General features: G+C 51.8%; 1 protein-coding gene and 1 long non-coding RNA gene across 6 annotated transcripts in view; one reads left to right on the forward strand and one right to left on the reverse strand.

Moving 5' to 3' along the window:
* The window catches only part of DIP2A (disco interacting protein 2 homolog A), a 110,338-nt gene that overhangs the window by 84,116 nt on the left and 7,954 nt on the right, over nt 1-18,268 (forward strand). For 3 of the 4 annotated variants that reach the window (XR_004442227.1, XM_033232699.1, XM_033232700.1), the window contains exons 20-34: nt 582-662; nt 1,546-1,673; nt 4,422-4,536; nt 5,194-5,395; nt 6,343-6,452; nt 6,533-6,613; nt 8,742-8,865; nt 9,148-9,269; nt 9,395-9,506; nt 10,523-10,632; nt 11,487-11,617; nt 12,124-12,292; nt 12,761-12,931; nt 15,225-15,286; nt 16,164-16,221. Coding sequence is in view for 3 of the 4 variants with exons in the window: in XM_033232699.1 (XP_033088590.1) it covers nt 582-662; nt 1,546-1,673; nt 4,422-4,536; nt 5,194-5,395; nt 6,343-6,452; nt 6,533-6,613; nt 8,742-8,865; nt 9,148-9,269; nt 9,395-9,506; nt 10,523-10,632; nt 11,487-11,617; nt 12,124-12,292; nt 12,761-12,931; nt 15,225-15,286; nt 16,164-16,221 (1,776 nt within the window). In the remaining variant the exon portion in view is untranslated. The remainder of the gene's footprint in view (nt 1-581; nt 663-1,545; nt 1,674-4,421; nt 4,537-5,193; nt 5,396-6,342; nt 6,453-6,532; nt 6,614-8,741; nt 8,866-9,147; nt 9,270-9,394; nt 9,507-10,522; nt 10,633-11,486; nt 11,618-12,123; nt 12,293-12,760; nt 12,932-15,224; nt 15,287-16,163; nt 16,222-18,268) is intronic. The other variant, XM_033232701.1, reaches the window with a different exon arrangement.
* Nucleotides 12,229-15,928, reverse strand: LOC117095890. 2 transcript variants are annotated; one of them, XR_004442228.1, is made up of 3 exons: nt 14,806-15,063; nt 12,463-12,632; nt 12,229-12,338 (listed from the first exon to the last, which is right to left on the reverse strand). It is a non-coding gene; the product is annotated as an uncharacterized LOC117095890 (long non-coding RNA). The 2 variants fall into 2 exon arrangements; XR_004442229.1 differs by adding an exon at nt 15,680-15,928 and having other exon boundaries at nt 12,290-12,632; nt 14,806-14,933.

Here is an 18,268-nt window from a genome sequence, read left to right on the forward strand (position 1 = left end):
TGAAGTTAAGTTCTGTGAGCACTCATGGGGCCCCAGGTGTGCTGGCTGCTGGGGGATTGCAGAGGCTGCGGGGATGGTCTCTCTCCACACAGGCCCTGCCGGGGCTGTTGGCACATGGCCTGCACACTCTTGTGTGTCCTCCCAGAGTGAGGGCAGGGGCAGGACCAGGCACGCCGTGGAGAGCTGGGAGTCAGCGTGCTTCCCACAGTCCTGCATGGGAGAAGGGCGTGTGGGTGCGGCCTAGTGGCCGATAGGAAGGCACTCACCGTGGCCCCAGGGAAACCAGCCCTCTGCTGCGTTTGCATTGTTGTGATATGAGTTGTTCAGGACAAGTCTAGTGAGGTCAGGGGAGGCCAGGCACCCAGAGCAGAGGGAAAAGGGATGCTTGTGTCCTGCCTCAGGAGGCCTGCCCAGGAGATGGAGCAGCTAGGCCAGAGAAACTGGGCCTATGCAGGGCCAGCCTCCTTTTTCCCCCAACTGGTAGGTGTACACATGGTGCTGAGTCTCCTGCCGCCTGCTGGGTCTTTTTGGTCAGTTGGTTGGGGCCACAGCCTGATCGTGCCCCTCTCCACTCTGTGCAGGCGGTTCCGGTCACCGCAGGAGGAGCACCCGTCTTTGACAGGCCATTCACCAGGACGGGCCTGCTGGGCTTCATCGGGCCTGTGAGTATGTCCTCCTGTACCAGGACTGGCAGTCAGAGAAGGTAGGGGGTGTGGCTAAGGGACACCTCGCTGCAGTCCCGCCCTTGTCCCAGTCATTCCTGACCTCCCATGTGGCCTTGGTCGGTTGTGCTGACCTCCCTGCCCGTCACCCTACCTGTGTGCAGGGCCGTCCACACCTCCAAGACCAGTGCACAGTCCTGCACACAGGCCCAAGTCGGGAGTCCCTGGGGTGGATGAGGATGTTTTGCTTTTTGTATGGATGGCAGGTTCGAGAGTATTCATTATATCATTCTTTACCATTTTGGATGTCTAAACTATTTAAAAATAAATACTTCTATTTGTAACATCTTGGTCCAGTGTTTCTCTCAACTGGGCAATTTTGCCCCTTCCCTCCCAGGGGAATTCTGGCAACTTCTGAAGACATTTTTGCTAGTCCCAACTCAGGGAAGGGGAGTGCTCCTGGCATCTAGTGAGTACCTAGAGGCCAGAGATGCTGCTCAGTGCCCAACATTAGCCCAGGACAGCACCTGCGACGGTATTGTCGCCCAGAAGGTCACTGGTGCCGGGTTTGGGACCCCGCCCTTAGCTCAGCAGTTTTCAGTCCTTCACAAACTCTACCCACAACTTGTTTCCCACTTGTGATCCTTTCCCTTCCTGATGCTGCCCCACCAGCCCCCCTTCCTTCCACACAGCCTGCTCCTCTTCCAAGCCTGGCTTGTCACGGGGCCTGCATTGCAGGTTGGGTCTGTGGGGCATTGACCCGTTGGCAAGGCGCTCGAGGCTCCTGTGCTGTTGGCCCCTTCTCGGGGGGCCTGACCATGGTCCTGGCGCATCCAGCTTCTGCTCTGGTGGGTGGAGTCCTAACCCACACCCTTTCCTTCAGGACAACCTGGTCTTCATCGTGGGCAAACTGGACGGGCTGATGGTCACTGGAGTTCGCAGACACAATGCAGATGACGTTGTGGCCACCGCGCTGGCCGTGGAGCCCATGAAGTTTGTCTACAGAGGCAGGTGATGCGCTGCGGACCCCTGTGCCGGGAGTAGATTCCTTCCATTTACAGCTCGGGAAGTCTTTCTGCAGTAGATGGAAAGCCCAGCAAATTTGAATTCACAAAGCCTAAAAGTTGTTGTACATCAGAAAACTCCTAAAGTAAAAGGAAAATAAGAGTTCCTTCAGTTCCTCAAGAAAATAAGGTTTTGATGCACAATTTTGGGCAAAGGCTCAAGGGGACAAATCAGAGAGGAAAGAATTGAGGAAAGCAAAGGAGAAGTGGGTCTCAGTTCCTAATAACCTTGGAATGTGAATTATAACAGAAAAGTGCCATTTTCTCTGCAAGACACACAACACCCTACATTGCCTCTGGAATAAAAATCAACTCAACTTTTCCACATGTGTAAAGCAAGGACCTTAGAGATTCTCTTGAGCAAATAAACAGACATCTGGGCCCATGGCCCTGGCCCCGGGGCCAGGAAGGGAATTTCGCTCCTTCTGCTCCCAAGCGCTGTGTCTGGGAGGAAGCTCTTCCCCTAACTGGCCACTCAACCAGCCGCCTTTTGAAAGTTTATTTTTCTCAAGGGGTTGCCTTTTTTCTTCTTTTTTTAATGGCAGGGTCTCACTCTATCGCCCACGCAGGCTGGAGTGCAGGAGCATGATTGGAACTCACTAGAGCCTCCACCTCCCAGGTTTCAAGCAATCCTCTTACCACAGCCTCCTGAGTAGCTGGGACCACAGGCATGCACCCCACGCCTGACTAATGTTTTAATCTTTTTGTAGAGATAGGGTCTCACTATGTCGCTCAAGCTGTTTTAGAACTCCTGGGCTCAAGCAATCCTCCCTCCTTGGCCTCCCAAAGGGCTGACATTACAGGTGTCAGCCAATATGCCTGGCCAAGGGTGTGCCTTTGTTACTCAAACTAAGGTACCTGGGAGCCAGGCCACACCCTGCCTTTGAGCAGCCCTTAAAGCAATCGCAAGGGGATTCTGCAAAGTGGTGTGTCATCATGGTTAGTCTTGAGGAAAAAGCCCAGAGGATGGACAACAGAGAAGGTGGGAGATTGCTCAGGGGACTGGGAAGGGCAGGCTGTGCTCATGCATGTGTGCGCACACGTGTGTGTGTACGTGTATGTGTGCGCGTGTGTGGAGGGGGAGGGTGGCACAGCCAGGGTCGTGACCTGCTCCTCACAGCAGAAATGGGGGACACGTTGGGCAGGTGTCCTTAGGGATAACATCAGGTAGCCCAAAACCTGCTTTGAGGTGGAACAGGGAGACCACCCCCTCACAGGGCCACCTGTACCTGATGGTACCTGGAGATGAAGCCCCTGTCCCCCAAGCAGGATCCTGACGAGGCGAGGCAAGCCTGAGTGAATAACTGGGGCCTGGGTGACTGCATCTGCAGGCAGAATAGCCTCCCTGTCCCGACTAGGGAAGAGCTGAGGAATACAGGAACTTGGAAGTGGAACCACAACCAATTGAGAGCATATGTGCCGTTGGAAGAAGAGCAGTAGAAGATTTGCAACATGAAATAAGATCAAGAAATGCTAACAAAGTAATTGTTCAAAGAACACAGTAGATGGAATACATAGAATAGATACAGCTAGAGAACAAGTTGAGAAGGTGGAAAGTCAGATTAGGGAACGACTCTGGAAGTAAAATAGGAACTTTAAAGGAACTATTAAGAGAGATGGGAGAGAAGAAGGACTGGTGTCCAGATAGCAAACTCAGGGAGAAGGAATGCGTGCAGTGGAGCAGGGATTGTCTGAGGAAGCAGGTGGTTGGGGTTCTCTGGACTGGGACATTGTCCACAGAGGGCCCCATGGCATGTTGAGCTTATCTGTATTCTCACCATGGACCACACAAAAGCCAAGCAAAACGTGTCAGACTTCCCCACAGTGGAACTGGCACAAGATAACAGTACACCCAGTTTATCCAAATTGTTACTTAATTTTGCAGTTGTAATAAAAAATATTTTCAAGTTTTGACACACAAAGGTCCATACTGAAAACAGTTTTGGTCAAGATACTAAGAGAAATAAATTCAGGAAGTGCTGTAAGATGTATGAGAGTAAGGAGAACTCAATACTAGGTGAGGTCTGTTGTATAAATTGTGTGTGTGTGTGTGTGTGTGTGTGTGTGTGTACACACCAGTCAAGTCAAAGGAAAGGACAAGAGATGGTATATCCATAATATCCCAGAGTCAGAATGGTGTAGATATCCTAACATGATGGGTTTGGTGGGGAAACCATCTTCTTATTTTATAAAGGAAAAGACAGAGATATCAACTCAAAGTCTAAAAGAAGGAAAAGGCAACACAGAACAAAGGAGGACATGTTGACATTTTTAAGATAGTAAAAACACGTCTAAATATACTAACCTCTATAAATGTGAATAGATTAACTCTAGTAAAAGAGAGATGCAATCTGTTGGATTAAAAATATATAATTAATAGAACTTTATACAAATATTTGTGCACAAGGAAATTTACATCAGATTAAGGAATTTTTTCTTGTAAAAATGTGTGTCTCTGGGGCTGTTTTGCTTTGTCCTGAAGTCCTCTCTGTTTTTTGTGACTTGAGATACATTTCAGCCATCCTCAAGGAGATTAGAATGATGAGTGACTTTATGAATTTGCAGCAGATACCCCGTTTGATAGACTGCATTTTAAATATTCGGACAGCCTGCCTCTTCCGTTGTGAGGGTGAGAAAGCATCTGTGTCTTGTCTGGCCTCTTGCCGTGTGGCCATTTCCATGTCTCATCCCTCAGGATCGCTGTGTTCTCTGTGACTGTGCTGCGTGGTGACCGGATCGTCCTGGTGGCTGAGCAGCGGCCGGATGCCTCGGAGGAGGACAGCTTCCAGTGGATGAGCCGGGTGCTGCAGGTGGGCACCCGGCACAGCCTGTGGTTGGGTGACTCTCCCAAGCTGGCACCCCCACTCCTCTTCGAGCGCCAAGTGCTTGGCTTGTTCCACCCTGTCCCCCCTGCTTCCAGCTTGTTTATCTGCACGTTTCTTCGCAAACTGACAAATTATAGCTGTTTGTGTGTATGGGGTATGAAGTGATGTTATAGTTTATGAATACTATATGGAATAATTAATATATCCATCCCCTTAATATTTTTTTTTTCTGATGAGAACATTTGAAAGGCACCCTCCTAGTGATTTTGAAATGTACATTATTTATGATATTCGCCAGTCTGTGCAATGTATCTCAAAGAAACAACTTTCCTCCTCCTGTCTGATTGAGGCTTTGTGTCCTTTCCCCATCATCTCCTCATGGCCCCATCCCTCAGCCGCTGGTCTTAGATTTATGGACATGTGTACACAAATACAGTGTGTGTGTCTCTCCTTTCTGAGTTAAATGGTAGAAAACTGCACACACTCCTCTTCATTTTGTTTCCTCATTTAACAAAATGTCCAGAGGGCACTCCATTTCCTGGCCTGGGGAACAGGTCCGCAGAGGGGTGTTCATGTCCCGTGCCCAGCATCTCCCCAGCCTCAAGTTGGGGGCCTGTGCCAAACAGGGTCCTTCCCTTTCAGGCCATCGATAGCATCCACCAGGTGGGCGTGTACTGTCTGGCCCTGGTTCCTGCCAACACCTTGCCCAAGGCTCCCCTCGGAGGGATTCACATTTCTGAAACCAAACAGCGCTTTCTGGAAGGGACACTGCACCCGTGCAATGTGCTGATGTGCCCTCACACCTGTGTTACCAACCTCCCCAAACCTCGCCAGAAACCACCAGGTTAGTTGGACCTAACAACAGGATGCTGTCTAGTCTTAACATTGGTAGCAGCTGTGTTTGTGGTTAGGGTGCAGCCCTGCTAGACCCTCTAGTGCAAACTGAGGTTTGCTCTGGGGCTGGGGTCAAGAGCCAGAGCAAGTGTACACCCCAGAATGGTGCCACCTCCTGCCTTCCTGGAACCAGCCACACATGGGGTAACTTAACCACATCACCTCATGGTGGTTTCCTCCTGCCTGTTAGGAACCAATTTTAATGATAAACTCAAGGATGGCATCTTAGCTTTGCATGGCTAGGAGATGGCTCCCTAGGACTAGAAATGATGCCCAGGATCATCCTGGAGCTTAAAGTCAAAAGTGCCTCTGTGGCCGTGCTGTGGCGTAAGCCATACCTGTCCCGAGGAGCCAGCTGCCTGCCTCGGCCCTGGGACCTGCCACAGACACTGGGTTGATGGGACCTTGGAAATCTCTCGCAAATGGTCAACTTTCCTTCCCTCATTTTATACATTTAAAAGCTAATTTTAGAGTCTGGTTTAACTTTAATGCAATTTTTCATTTCTTTGGTCATGTTGATTTCCAGTACATGCCAAAGTTTTTGGTAATTATTGAACACATATCACTAAATACACGAAATGTATTTCCTGATTTATACATAAAGTACAGTAAAGCGAAATATGTTAAGAATTTTGGTGTGACTGAGGCCAAATCATATCCTCAGAGATACGTCATGTAGTAAACTTCTCGATATGACGTGGTTTATGTTTGAGAGATTCTCTTTGTCACTTAGCATAAACCTTGTAGCTAGCTTTCTGAGTATTTGTGTCTCAGCAGAAAAGTTAAATGCCTCATTCAAGTATGTTTTCAAAATAAAAATTGTAACGGAAATAAAGTCACATGGTGATTATATATGAGAAGTTACCAGCTTCTCATTCAGAATGCCCCCATTTCTAGAGGTTGGACCAGCCTCCATGATCGTGGGGAACCTGGTTGCTGGGAAGAGAATTGCTCAGGCTTCTGGGAGAGAGCTTGCCCACCTGGAGGACAGTGACCAGGCACGGAAGGTGACAAGCCTGTTCCGGGGACGGGTGGACGGGTGTCCATGCCCTGGAGGTGCCAGTGACCAAGTCGCCCCCTCGTGCAGTTCCTGTTCCTGGCTGACGTGCTGCAGTGGCGTGCCCACACCACTCCTGACCACCCGCTGTTCTTGCTGCTGAACGCCAAGGTGAGGCAGTGTTGCGCCCACAGGGACTGGAAACACCTGGGAGTCGGTGGAGCCCTTTGCTTGTCTAGTTCCTGATGCCAGCGTCCTGGTTCTTTCCATGTGTAGAGAATAGTGCGCCTGTGGACTCAGCCCCCTTGTCTGGTGCCATTCTCTCTGCCTGCCCTTTCCTTTGTAGGTCCCTTGTTTTCCACACGTTTCACACGGTCGTATTTCTATTGATTTTGTGTTTAGCAGGAAAATTTTCATCAGCTCAAGTTTTTAAAATTAAAAACAGTATACATGTAAATATTCCTAAGTTTGTGAGCTAAAAGGAAATGTTTATTTTGTAAAAAAATTAGCCATTTAGAATTTCTACATTTGGTTACATCTTTTAAATAACAAATGTTGCTTCCTGCCCTGCTCCTGCTGCTTACTTGGAAATTCTCATGTGTTCCAAGGCCCTGTTGCGTGCGTTCCACAATGCTAGGAGCACTCCGGGAGTCACGAAGGGGAGACTGTCATCTTCATATTCCGGTTGTGGGCAGGAATGCAAAATGTGGAGACACAGAAAGTTAAATAATGTAAAAACCCTGCAAGACTCCCTGTCAGTGCACCATACAAGCTGTAAGAACTCTTAAGCTTTGGTGTCATAAAGTGTAGGTCACTGTGGCTTAGAATATGCTGTTCTAGCTTTTGGTGCTGCTCATTCGAATTCCAAAAATACTTAATGATGCCTACAATGTGCACAGTACACAGTAATAAGATTAAAAGGACTCCTACTCTCAGGAGGTTTAAAATCAATCTTTCCTGCCAGAAAACAAGGTCCGTAAGAGAGAGACTTTGTTTTTCTGGTGTATTGGAAGCATCTGGAACCATGCCCAGTAAACATTTATTTTATGATTGAGTTCTAAAGCCTGCAAGCCAGCCAGTGGTTTACCATTGACCAAGGTAAAATCAGCTTATGGTGAGAACCTCAACATCAATACAGTGGAGAGATGTGACCTGGAGTGCTGGGGAGGGGGCTTTGGATGGAACTGTGTAGCAGGGACTATGAAGCAATGATGCCCAGTGGCTCAAGGCAGGAAAAGAGGCCAGTGTGGTGGGGGCCAGGTTTACCCAGGGAGGGGATGCAGATAAGGCTGGGGTCGCTGGGTTTTCCCTAAGGATGCAGTGGGATCCCGGGCCTTGGGGACCTTGAGTCCCAGTCCAGTTCTCAGGTTCTGTCCTGATGGGGCCCTGACTCATATGGACTGGCAAAGCTCCCGGGATTTGGACTCTCAGGATCGGCCCAGCCCTTGTGCCTGGGCACAGCACATAAGTGGTCTGCTCTGGAGTTTTATATTTATTAGACTGAATTGCGCTTTTTATCCTCTTAAGAAGGACTAAAAAAGCTGTGAGGCCTGGCATGGGATCAGGGAAGATGAGTTTCCTGAGCAGAGAGGTAGGGTTACAAGGTGTTTCTGTGTGCACCGAACTGGTCACATGGCCCCAGTGCCCCTCCACAGAGAGACAGGGTGAATGAAGGAGCTGGTGCGGTCAGTCCTAGAGGAGACGCACAGACACTCTGAGAAAGCCAGCTGCAGGTGACACAGGCCCAGGCTCAGCGCGGGTGACCTGTGGGCTTGCCAAATAGTACAGTTCAGGGATGTTTGCTTATCACTTATTATTTATTTATAATGGTGTGGTATGGAATATTTTATTGAAAAGGCCAGAAAGGTCTTCTTTAGCCATGTGTATCTGGCTCCGCCCTGGGTGAATGGAGTGCCCACATCGCTCCCTCTTAGCTGATCCACACAGGAGATGCTTGTGTGCCTGTCCCTTCACTGCTAGTGAGAGAGTACAGATGGTGAGAAAAGACACCAGTCGTGGGCCACGTGTGGTGGCTCATGCCTGTAATCCCAGCACTTTGAGAGGCTGAGGTGGGCAGATCACTTGAGTTCGGGAGTTGGAGACCAGCCTGGCCAACATGGTGAAACCCCATCTCTACCAAAGACACCAGCCACACGCCTAGGACTGACACATTGTCATTATCATGGATCCTAATCACAAGGGGTCGTGTGCAGGGCGTGCAGGTGATGTGCACGCACATCTGCGAACAGCCCGCCTGCACACACCAGCACACAGATGAGCTCAAAGATCGCTTTCCTAGGGCACCGTCACAAGCACTGCAACCTGTGTCCAGCTGCACAAAAGGGCTGAGAGAGTGGCTGCGGCTCTGATGGAGAAGGGAAGACTGAGTGTTGGGGACCATGTGGCTCTGGTCTACCCACCAGGTGGGCTCACTGTGGGGCTGTGCACCTCCAGCTCTTCGTAAGCAGCCCCCTACCCTAAGCAGCCCCCAGACATTCCCTCCCCGAAGCATCTTCCAAAACTAAGCCCAGCCCCTCCTCTCTGCATGTGTCTACCTCCTCAGCTCAGCTACCCCTCTGGAAACCTGAGAGTCACCCATGCCCTCCCCAGCACCACCTCCTCTCCTCTCTTGCAGGAACAGTGAACAGAGGCTGGTGGGAGCCTCTTGCGACCGGCCTCCTCACAGCCAGTCCTTGTCTCCACAGGGGTGGACCTCATCGCCGCGTTCTATGGCTGCTTGTACTGTGGCTGCGTGCCCGTCACCGTGCGGCCCCCGCACCCTCAGAACCTTGGCACCACACTGCCCACCGTCAAGATGATCGTGGAGGTGCGCCTACCTGGCCCGCGGGTCAGGGTCTGTGAGTGGGAGGCTGCAAGGCTACCCTCCGCTGCCCCCTTTTCTGGGCAGTTCGAGAGGTCCCACCCACCCACCCTTGGCCCCTCGCCATGCAGGTCAGCAAGTCTGCATGCGTCCTCACCACGCAGGCTGTCACACGGCTGCTCAGGTCCAAGGAGGCTGCCGCCACCGTGGACATCAGGACCTGGCCCACCATCCTAGACACAGGTGCGTGCCCTCACACTGCCCAGGACCAGTCCCTTTTCCTTTCTTTGTTGTAGGTGTGGTGTGGCCTGGCTGCCGTCCAAAAACACACGAGGCAAGAGCAGTCCTGGCGGGAGCCTGGCTGACAGCAGGGGGGACCCTGTCCCGTGTGTGAACCTGCGCTCCACTCAGCCCACAGCAGCCGCACCCAGTCCCAAGTGGTGTGAGCACAGCCTTGCCCCTCTCACCCGCCTCCTGCTGGCATGGGGGCTGGCAGCTCTCTGAGGCTTTCTGCAAACAAGCTTTGGGGGCACAGCTCCCACCGCGTGCCGCCACTCCAGCATCCCTGTCCCCATCATTGGTGAATGCTGTCATGCCCCATGAAATGCTGAGGGCCAACAGGGTGAGGGTCAGAAACCCCCCTGGCTCCCCTCTGCCATGGACCTGTCTCAGCCTGGGCTGGATGGGGCTGGGCGAGGGCAGCTGGTGTAGGGGAGGGTAGGCTCAGAGCCAAACAGCCGGCCAGGGCCCCAAAGCCTCATGGGCTTGCCTCGGGGGGGCGGTGCCTGCCCTGCTGAGCCTGTGCCCAGTTGCACCCAGGGAGGCAGTGGTGTCTGGCTCATGGGGCCACAAGAACTTGATGAAGCACGCAGAACCCAGAGCCCGTCCATGGCTATTTTTGCTGTGGTCGGGACTCTGGGCTCATCTGGGCTCTGCCATAGGCTCTGTGGCCTTTGGCAAGTCCCCAGTCCTCTCATCTTTCCTACTGGCCAGTGAGGTGATGCCTCCTCTCCTCGCCCTGCCTCGTCCCCCATCCCCACAGGCTCAGTGTGGTCTTGGTGGGACCCGGTAGCGTTTCCATGAAGAATGAAATATGCTTTCCTGAGCACACAGCCTGCGTCGTCACGGCCCCACTGCTGTCTGAGCTCACTCTCTGCAGGACTCCCAAGGACAAATCGTGTGTCGCCTCTTGCCTGTGAAAGCCCAGAGCGTTCAGAATACATGCGGGAACACTAATGTTGGTGTCTCCTGTTTAACAGATGATATCCCGAAAAAGAAGGTAGCGAGTATTTTCAGGCCTCCCTCCCCCGATGTCCTCGCATACTTGGACTTCAGCGTGTCAACCACTGGGATACTAGCGGGGGTGAAGGTAGGTGCCCTGAAATCTTGTTTGCCTCAACCCCTAGAAATCAGGAGGAGTGGACAGAAAGGATGTCAGATACAGGTTTAAACCAGCAGGTCCTTACACAAAGCACAAGGCAACAGTATTGCTTCTTAAGATTTGTGTTAGACACCAGTGAAGCCTAAAATGTGATTAGCCTGAGAGTAATGCATTTTCTGATGCATTATGGTCATATCTAAACTTTCTGATTTATGACTATCTGGCTTCCAGGAACTGGTGGCTTTGAAGAATCTCTTACCTTGCTGGGAGCCAATAGCTCGATTAAAATTTTTCAGGCCGGGCGCGGTGGCTCACGCCTGTAATCCCAGCACTTTGGGAGGCCGAGGCGGGTGGATCACGAGATCAAGAGGTGGAGACCATCCTGGCTAACGTGGTGAAACCCCGTCTCTACTAAAAATACAAAAAATTAGCTGGGCATGGTGGCAGGCGCCTGTAATCCCAGATACTCAGGGGGCTGAGGCAGGAGAATTGCTTGAACCCGGGAGGCAGAGGTTGCAGTGAGCCGAGATTGTGCCATTGCACTTCAGCCTGGGGCGACAGAACAAGACTCTGCCTCAAAAAGAAAAAAAAAATTTTTTTAAATTCAATATCCTGAAATTTCGTTTCAAAGATTTTTAGTGTACCATTTCTTGGGTATTATTTTGGTTATATGGGTATTTGAGCCAACCGTCTTTTAAGGAAATAAATATGATGTTTGGTAGTTTGGAGCTGTGGTCTAGCCATGTGGACAGCAGACGCTGCCATCCACCCTCTCTCCTCCTGCACATCACTGAATTTCATTTCCCTTTTTTTCTTTTTTTGAACTTTATTTTATTCCCGAGATGTCTCACGCGGCCACAAGCGCCTTATGCCGCTCCATAAAGCTGCAGTGTGAGCTGTACCCCTCGCGGCAGATCGCCATCTGCCTCGACCCCTACTGTGGCCTTGGCTTTGCCCTGTGGTGTCTGTGCAGGTGAGTGCAGGGCCCCTGCCGCCTGCCAGGTTGGAGCAGCTCGTGTGGCTCTTAGGAACCTTGGCCTTCTAAGGCACCTTTTCTGAGTGTTCAGGAAGCCGATGAGATGTGTGTGAGTGGATTTGTTTGGGGATGAAGTGGGTTGGAGTCTGAGTCTGAAATTGAGTGAAAATACATTTTTCACTAAATACACTATCCATTATCAGTACTTGGGAAGAATCTGTTTGATTCCTTCAAACAGAAGAAAGTAGTGATCCATCTCTAGAAGTGAATGCCTCTGGAGCATTGTCCCTGGATACTCTCCAAGTGTTTGGAGCAGAGCTCAGGACCCCGTGCCTGCCATCCCCCAACCTTCACCCTGTAGCATGTTTTCCACCAAACTCCCCTACTTGGCATCAGAACAGAATCATGTCCCTGTCGTGGCTGGAAAAGAAGTGTCCTTGAGGAAGGGAAGAGTGGAGTGCCCGGTGGGCGGGGTGGAGCCTCACGAGCCTTCCCTCTCGCAGTGTCTACTCGGGACACCAATCAGTGCTGGTGCCCCCGCTGGAGCTGGAGAGCAATGTGTCCCTGTGGCTGTCGGCCGTCAGCCAGTACAAGGCCCGCGTCACCTTCTGCTCCTACTCTGTGATGGAGATGTGCACCAAGGGCCTGGGCGCACAGACGGGTGTCCTCAGGGTGAGTGCCCAGACCCGTGCTTCTGAGTGTGCTGTAGACCACAGCCCTGGGAAGTTTAAAAACAACAAAACAAAACAAGACTCCCAAGGCCCCTCCCTGCAGTTTGAGGAAGTAGAGAAAAACCTTTCCCACTATGGGCCCTGTGTACACATCCCTCCTCCACGGCTCACCTGTCTCTGCAGCTCCACACCCCGAAGGAGAGGCGGGTGTGGGAGTCGGGCAGGGTCCCTGCGAGATAGTGGGGTAGAGGTCTGGCTGCGTGGGCGGGCAGGTGTGGGATGCAGGTCAAATGGAATCCTCTAGTGCGTCCACACTTAGGATTCTGTGGGACAGACACAGCCTGCAGAGAGGAAGTTGGTGTCCAGCTCCACCTCTGTGTGCCCACCTGGAGATTTCCCAAGACAGTGCCCGGGGCCCTGGCAACTCACGGGGCTGTGGCTGTGGCCTGACTGCGCCCCCCTCCCGCAGATGAAGGGGGTGAACCTGTCATGTGTGCGCACGTGCATGGTGGTCGCCGAGGAGCGGCCCAGGATTGCGCTGACCCAGTCCTTCTCCAAGCTCTTCAAGGACCTGGGCCTGCCAGCCCGCGCCGTAAGCACCACGTTCGGGTGCAGGGTCAACGTGGCCATCTGCCTCCAGGTGAGGCGCTGGGGCCTGTGGTTCTCGAAAGCTGGCTGTTGGCAGCGTGGAGACCAAGCTTCCCAGCTGTTGATGTGCAGTTTTGTGCCTGCCTGATCTCTGTCTCCTTCTCTGAGCCTTTGAGGTTTCATTTCGACGTAACATTTTAGCTTCAAGGGTTTTATTTTTAAAGATATTCTATTCTAGTTGAACAAAGGCTTATTTGGAAAAAAACACAAATTGTTTTTGAACAGTGACTAATATCTTACCTGTAAGACTCTCTAAGTTAGATATAATACACAGCTAAGTTCTTAAAGCAAGACTGAACTTACTGTTTTAAGATATCTAGCTATATTAAATTGAGACATTAATAAATGTAATTGGTATTGACTCATTCATTTTTGAAACCTTGAAATGTCTTATTAAAAGGAAGCACCAAGTTTCAGGCCAGGAGTGGTGGCTCACGCCTGTAATCCCAGCACTTTGGGAGGCCGAGGCAGGCGGATCCCCTGAGGTCAGGAATTCGAGACCAGCCTGGACAATATGATGAGACCCCGTCTCTACTAAAAATACAAAAATTAGCTGGCTGGTGGTGTGTGCCTGTGGTCCCAGCTACTTGGGAGGTTGACGCACTAGAATCGCTTGAACCTGGGAAGAGGAGGTTGTAGTGAGCCGAGATCTCACCACTGCACTCCAGCCTGGGTGACAGAGCAAGACCCTGTCTAAAAAGAAAAAAAAAAAGCACCAGGTTTCAGAGATTAAAGAGCTCATGGCAGTTCTGTTTTCTGCTTCCTCAGATAGCTATTTCCCAGATTTCATACTAGTATTTCAATTTCCTTTCTTTCTAAAAACATCTTAAAACCAAATAGCTTTTTAGATAACCCTACATATTGAATGCCTTATTCACCCACATTGTACAAAAATAGCTGGAAGGAAATGGCACCTGTCCATGCCAGAGCAGGGCTGAGTGCAGGCCTGTCTCTGTTTCCAAAGTGTTTGCTTGGCCTTGTGCCTCCCCCTCACAGTGGCAGTGCACGCAGGGCAGGGTGGCGGCTCTGCCCACACCCTCTTCGCCACAAAAAGACCCCTGACCACTCAAGCCTCACAGCCGTCACACAGCAGAGATTGGGCCTTTTGTGAGCTCGCTTCCTGCTGTAGGCTGTGGCTGAGTGTGGGTGCCGGCCTGTGTGTTAGTGGCTCTGCGTCTGCAAGCCTGGGGTCTCCTTGCTAGACGTCGGAAGGGTGTGGATGCCACATAGGATTGCAGAAATGATGTTAATGGGATGTTCACGTTTGCTCTTTAAGATACAGAGGTGGGTTTTGCTCTCTCTTTCCCTGTGTTTCTCATGTGGCTGCTGCTTCTGTGTGTGTTTCCTGTGGCTGTCTCCTCCCTGTCCCACTCTGCTGCCTCCTTGGCCTCTGTCAGCCCAACAGGCTGGGAAAGCTGGCTGAGCAGGTATGACCTTGACCTTGACCTTGTTGGTGCCTCTGTGCTTCCCCCTCCCATGAGTTCATGTGACTTTCTCGTGAATTCTAGACAAACATGTTTCTTTTGCTGTCTTACTTTGTTCACAGTGGGTATTACTTGACATATCACAAAAGCTCCCTTGTAACCAAATTTAAAAGGAAAACTATTTTCAAAAAATGTTAATGCTCATAGTATTGCCTTGGGAGGAAGGGCTCTGTCTAGATTCAGTGCAGAGGTGTTTAATTCCAGTGCAGACATCGTTTACGTTGTCTGGGATCTTTAAGGGTGATGTTGATCAGCGTACTCATTTAATTTGATGTTCCTTATTGAATAAAATGATACATAATGTCCATCAGTCGGGATTAATGTTAACTGTAAGGTTCAGAAAGGAAAGGAGTAGAAAGGTGAAGGCTGCCATCCATCTCACCTGGGTGAGTCTTGGCTGCAAGCAGTCCCCGGTAGAACTAGACTGGTTGGTGAGAGGCCAGGCCCTGCCTGACAGCGTGGTGGAAATGCCCCTCACATCCTAATGGTGTTTTCATCACAGCAAGAGACCTGTGGGAATAGAAAGTTGTTAGAGCTGAAATGTAAAGTGGCATGATTTGGTGTTTTCAGAGTCATTGACTGTTTCACTCAATATTATCAAGCTCTGCGGATGTTTGGATGGAAAGCATCAGCCTGCCTGGGGGACCTCGAACCCCTAGGCAGACTTGCTACAGGGAGCAGAGCGGCTCCCTTCTTGGGTGTGCCCGGGGGCCAGGGAGGAGCTGCCGTGCAGCTGTGCCTGTGCAAACAAGATGAAAGTGAGGCCCCTGAACAGAAGTTCCTCTGCTGCTCTCCTTCCAGGGCACAGCTGGCCCAGACCCCACAACTGTCTACGTGGACATGCGGGCACTGCGCCATGACAGGTAATGTTCCCAGCCTGCCTGGGCCCCATTCATACCCAGCGGCAAAGTGCTGCGGAGCAGGTCTGCGCTGACTATGCACCCCTGGGACCCAGGCATTAGAGGACAGCTGGGCCAAGTCAAGCCTACCCGGGCACCTGGATAGGCACATGAGAGGACAGCTGGCTACACTGGGCCATCTGCACCAAGAGGAGGAGGAGAGCTGTGGGCCTTCTCTTCCCAGGGGAGCTCAGTGTCTGTCTCTGTGCGCCCGTGTCCCCAGGGCTGCAGTTAACATCCCTTTATCTGTCACACAGCCAGGAAGAATAAGAGTGACCCCTGTGACATTTGGCTTTTTAGAGGGATAGGGACAGACAGAAGACAAGTAATCCGTCTACTGGCAAGAACATTTCTTACCTGATGCTGTCATAGAATCTGACTTAGTTTTCATCTTGATAACCGATGGTGGTGCATACAGTGTGTGCTTGCTGGTTTGTGGTCAGGTGTGTATCAGGGCCTCTCCCAGCTTTGACTGGGAGAGTCCCTGACACTTAGATCCCAGTCCTGGATTCTCAAGTATGGCCACACTGTAGCTTGACGTAAACACTAGGTTTAGCTTACTGGGTGCCAGGGGCCTGCTGGGTTCAAGGAGGACCTAAAAGAAATGTAGAGTGAGCTGCTGTGAGCACATGGGGTGGGTCGTGCGTACATGCGGGTGGCAGCACCTGGGACCGCAGCGTGGTTGGAGTGTCCCTGGCATTCATGGCAGGTGTGCTGTGGAGAGGTTGACATCCTGGCTGTTGTCAGCAGACCCTCAGGGTGATTATTTCCAACCTCATGATCTGCCCTTTTAGACATACCTGTGTAAATTACATACTGAAATTGTTCCCTTGATTTTTAGGGTACGTTTGGTAGAACGGGGTTCTCCACACAGCCTGCCATTGATGGAGTCTGGAAAGGTAGTGGAAACCAAGACGTGTGCATTCTGAGTCGTGTCTGAGACGTCTGTCTGAGGCATCACCCCGTGGAGGGTGCTGGGGGCTGTGGCTCAGATGAACACGGGTTGACTTCTGGTTGGGGTGGGCGTGGCTGCTGCAGAAGCCTCCTTCCCTGCTTTGTGACTGAGATATGGAATTACTTAGTTATGTCTTTAAACATACATCTGAGCTCAAAGCCAAGAAAGGGAGAACTTCAGGTACAGGAATAAAGAACTCCCACTGGGTGGGTGGCAGGCCTCAGGCCTCTGGGGCCAGGGCCATGGAGGCAGGGTCTGGCCCACCTACACATCTGGGGTTCAGTGGAGTGGCCCTGACCCTAAATTGGAGATGGCAAAATCTCATGCCCTAGTTTAGGGTGTCAGCAGGGGAGAGGCACCCAGAGCCTGTGGGGGATCTGGGGGATCCTGAGATGGCCTGAGGACTCCCAGGAAACAACTGAGATGCTGCAAGGGGTCAGCAGACATAGGCACAGAACAGCATCCTCTGAACCAGGAAAGGTTCAAAGGAAGGAGGAAAAGCCACACAGCCCAGGAAGGCAGCATGAAGAGTATGCCAGGCTTGATGTGAGTGGGCAGCTGCTGCACATCCAGCGGGGGCCGCGGGGGCCCTGGTGCCTTCACAACCCCAGAGGCAAGAGAAGGAGATTGGCCACCCTGACTCCGTTCATTGCCATGGCCACAGCCACCTGTGGGGAGTCAGAGACGGGCCCAGAGAGGGACCCAGCCAAGCCATGTGATGTCCAGCACACAGACTCCCGCAGGGCAGCAGGGGTGAGACTGGGGGCAGAAGGCACAGCTGCTGTGAGGGTCTCGAGGTGGGAGGTACTGGGAGGCCGGTGGGACTGGGCTGAGTGTGGGGAGCAGGAGTGAGTGAGTGAGCTCACATGCAGGTGCAGGGGCTTGAAAAGCTCCCATCCCGTGTCCCCTGTGACAGTCACTGTAGGAAGTAGACCAGCCGAGAGTGCAGTTGGGTGAGCTTAGTGGACAGCACATCTGTGGGAGCCGGGGTTGCTGCACGTCCTCCCTTCTCTGAGCACAGGTACATGTGAGCCGCCATTGCCGCAGCTCTGCATCATCCTTGGTGTAAACTCAGCGGGTTTCCCTGGGTCGTGGGGCCTCCACGCCGCTCTTTTCAGTGGCTGTTCCTGCCCTGCCATGTACAGCTGCACTGTAATTGTTTAGCTCACCCCCTTTTATTGGACATTCTTTCCTATTTTGCTGTTACAATCACTTGGGCCTGATAGGTTTGTGTCCTGGAAAGAGCTCTGGTTTTGGGGCTCGGCTGGGACATGCAGTGAGAAGATGGAGGCTCCAACAGCATCTGGGGAAACAGAACAGTCCCACCCCGTGGGGAGGGTCTGGTGCTAACCACAGCTCACCCCTCCCTGTGGCCCCTCGTCCCCTCCTCTTGCCAGGAGTGCAATTGCCCCCATTTCATACGTGAGGAAACTGAGGACACAGAACAAGCATCCAGGTCTTGTGCAGTCAGGTGGTCCGACCTGAGCCCAGTGAGGGAACACTGGGACCGGGCCTGGGAGGCCAGGTAAGAGATGGTGGCCTCTTGCCGTCCTGAATTGGCACAGAGCCAGTGCTCAGTGGTTGGACTGACTCGGAGTCACGGGCAGGAAGAACTTCCTCATGGTCAGGTTCCTGGCTGAGAACTAGGACAGACATGTGCCTCCTGCGGGGCTGGGCACAGCAGGGTCACTGCACCCCTGGATGTGTGCCCGTGAGGTGCGCTGGCATCACCTGGCTGATTGTCTTCATAGCCCTAGTGACCCTCTGCCCCTCCTGACACCCAAAGATGGGGTCCCGTCTTAGGAGCTGGAGTCATTTTGCTAAGATTCACAACTTATTTCTATTGACATCTCTTTTTCAAAATTCGAAGTCAAATTTGGAGCGGCCTCTAAACTTCCTGACCTGACATAAGCGCGTCAGTCCTGCAGGCCAACTTCCAGGGGACGTTATTTTAATGTCACTGAGTCAAGAGAGTCTCGTGTCATGTTTTC

This window comes from Trachypithecus francoisi, unplaced genomic scaffold (genome assembly GCF_009764315.1).
Source record: "Trachypithecus francoisi isolate TF-2019V2 unplaced genomic scaffold, Tfra_2.0 Lachesis_group14, whole genome shotgun sequence".
In the NCBI taxonomy this organism is placed as follows: domain Eukaryota; kingdom Metazoa; phylum Chordata; class Mammalia; order Primates; family Cercopithecidae; genus Trachypithecus; species Trachypithecus francoisi.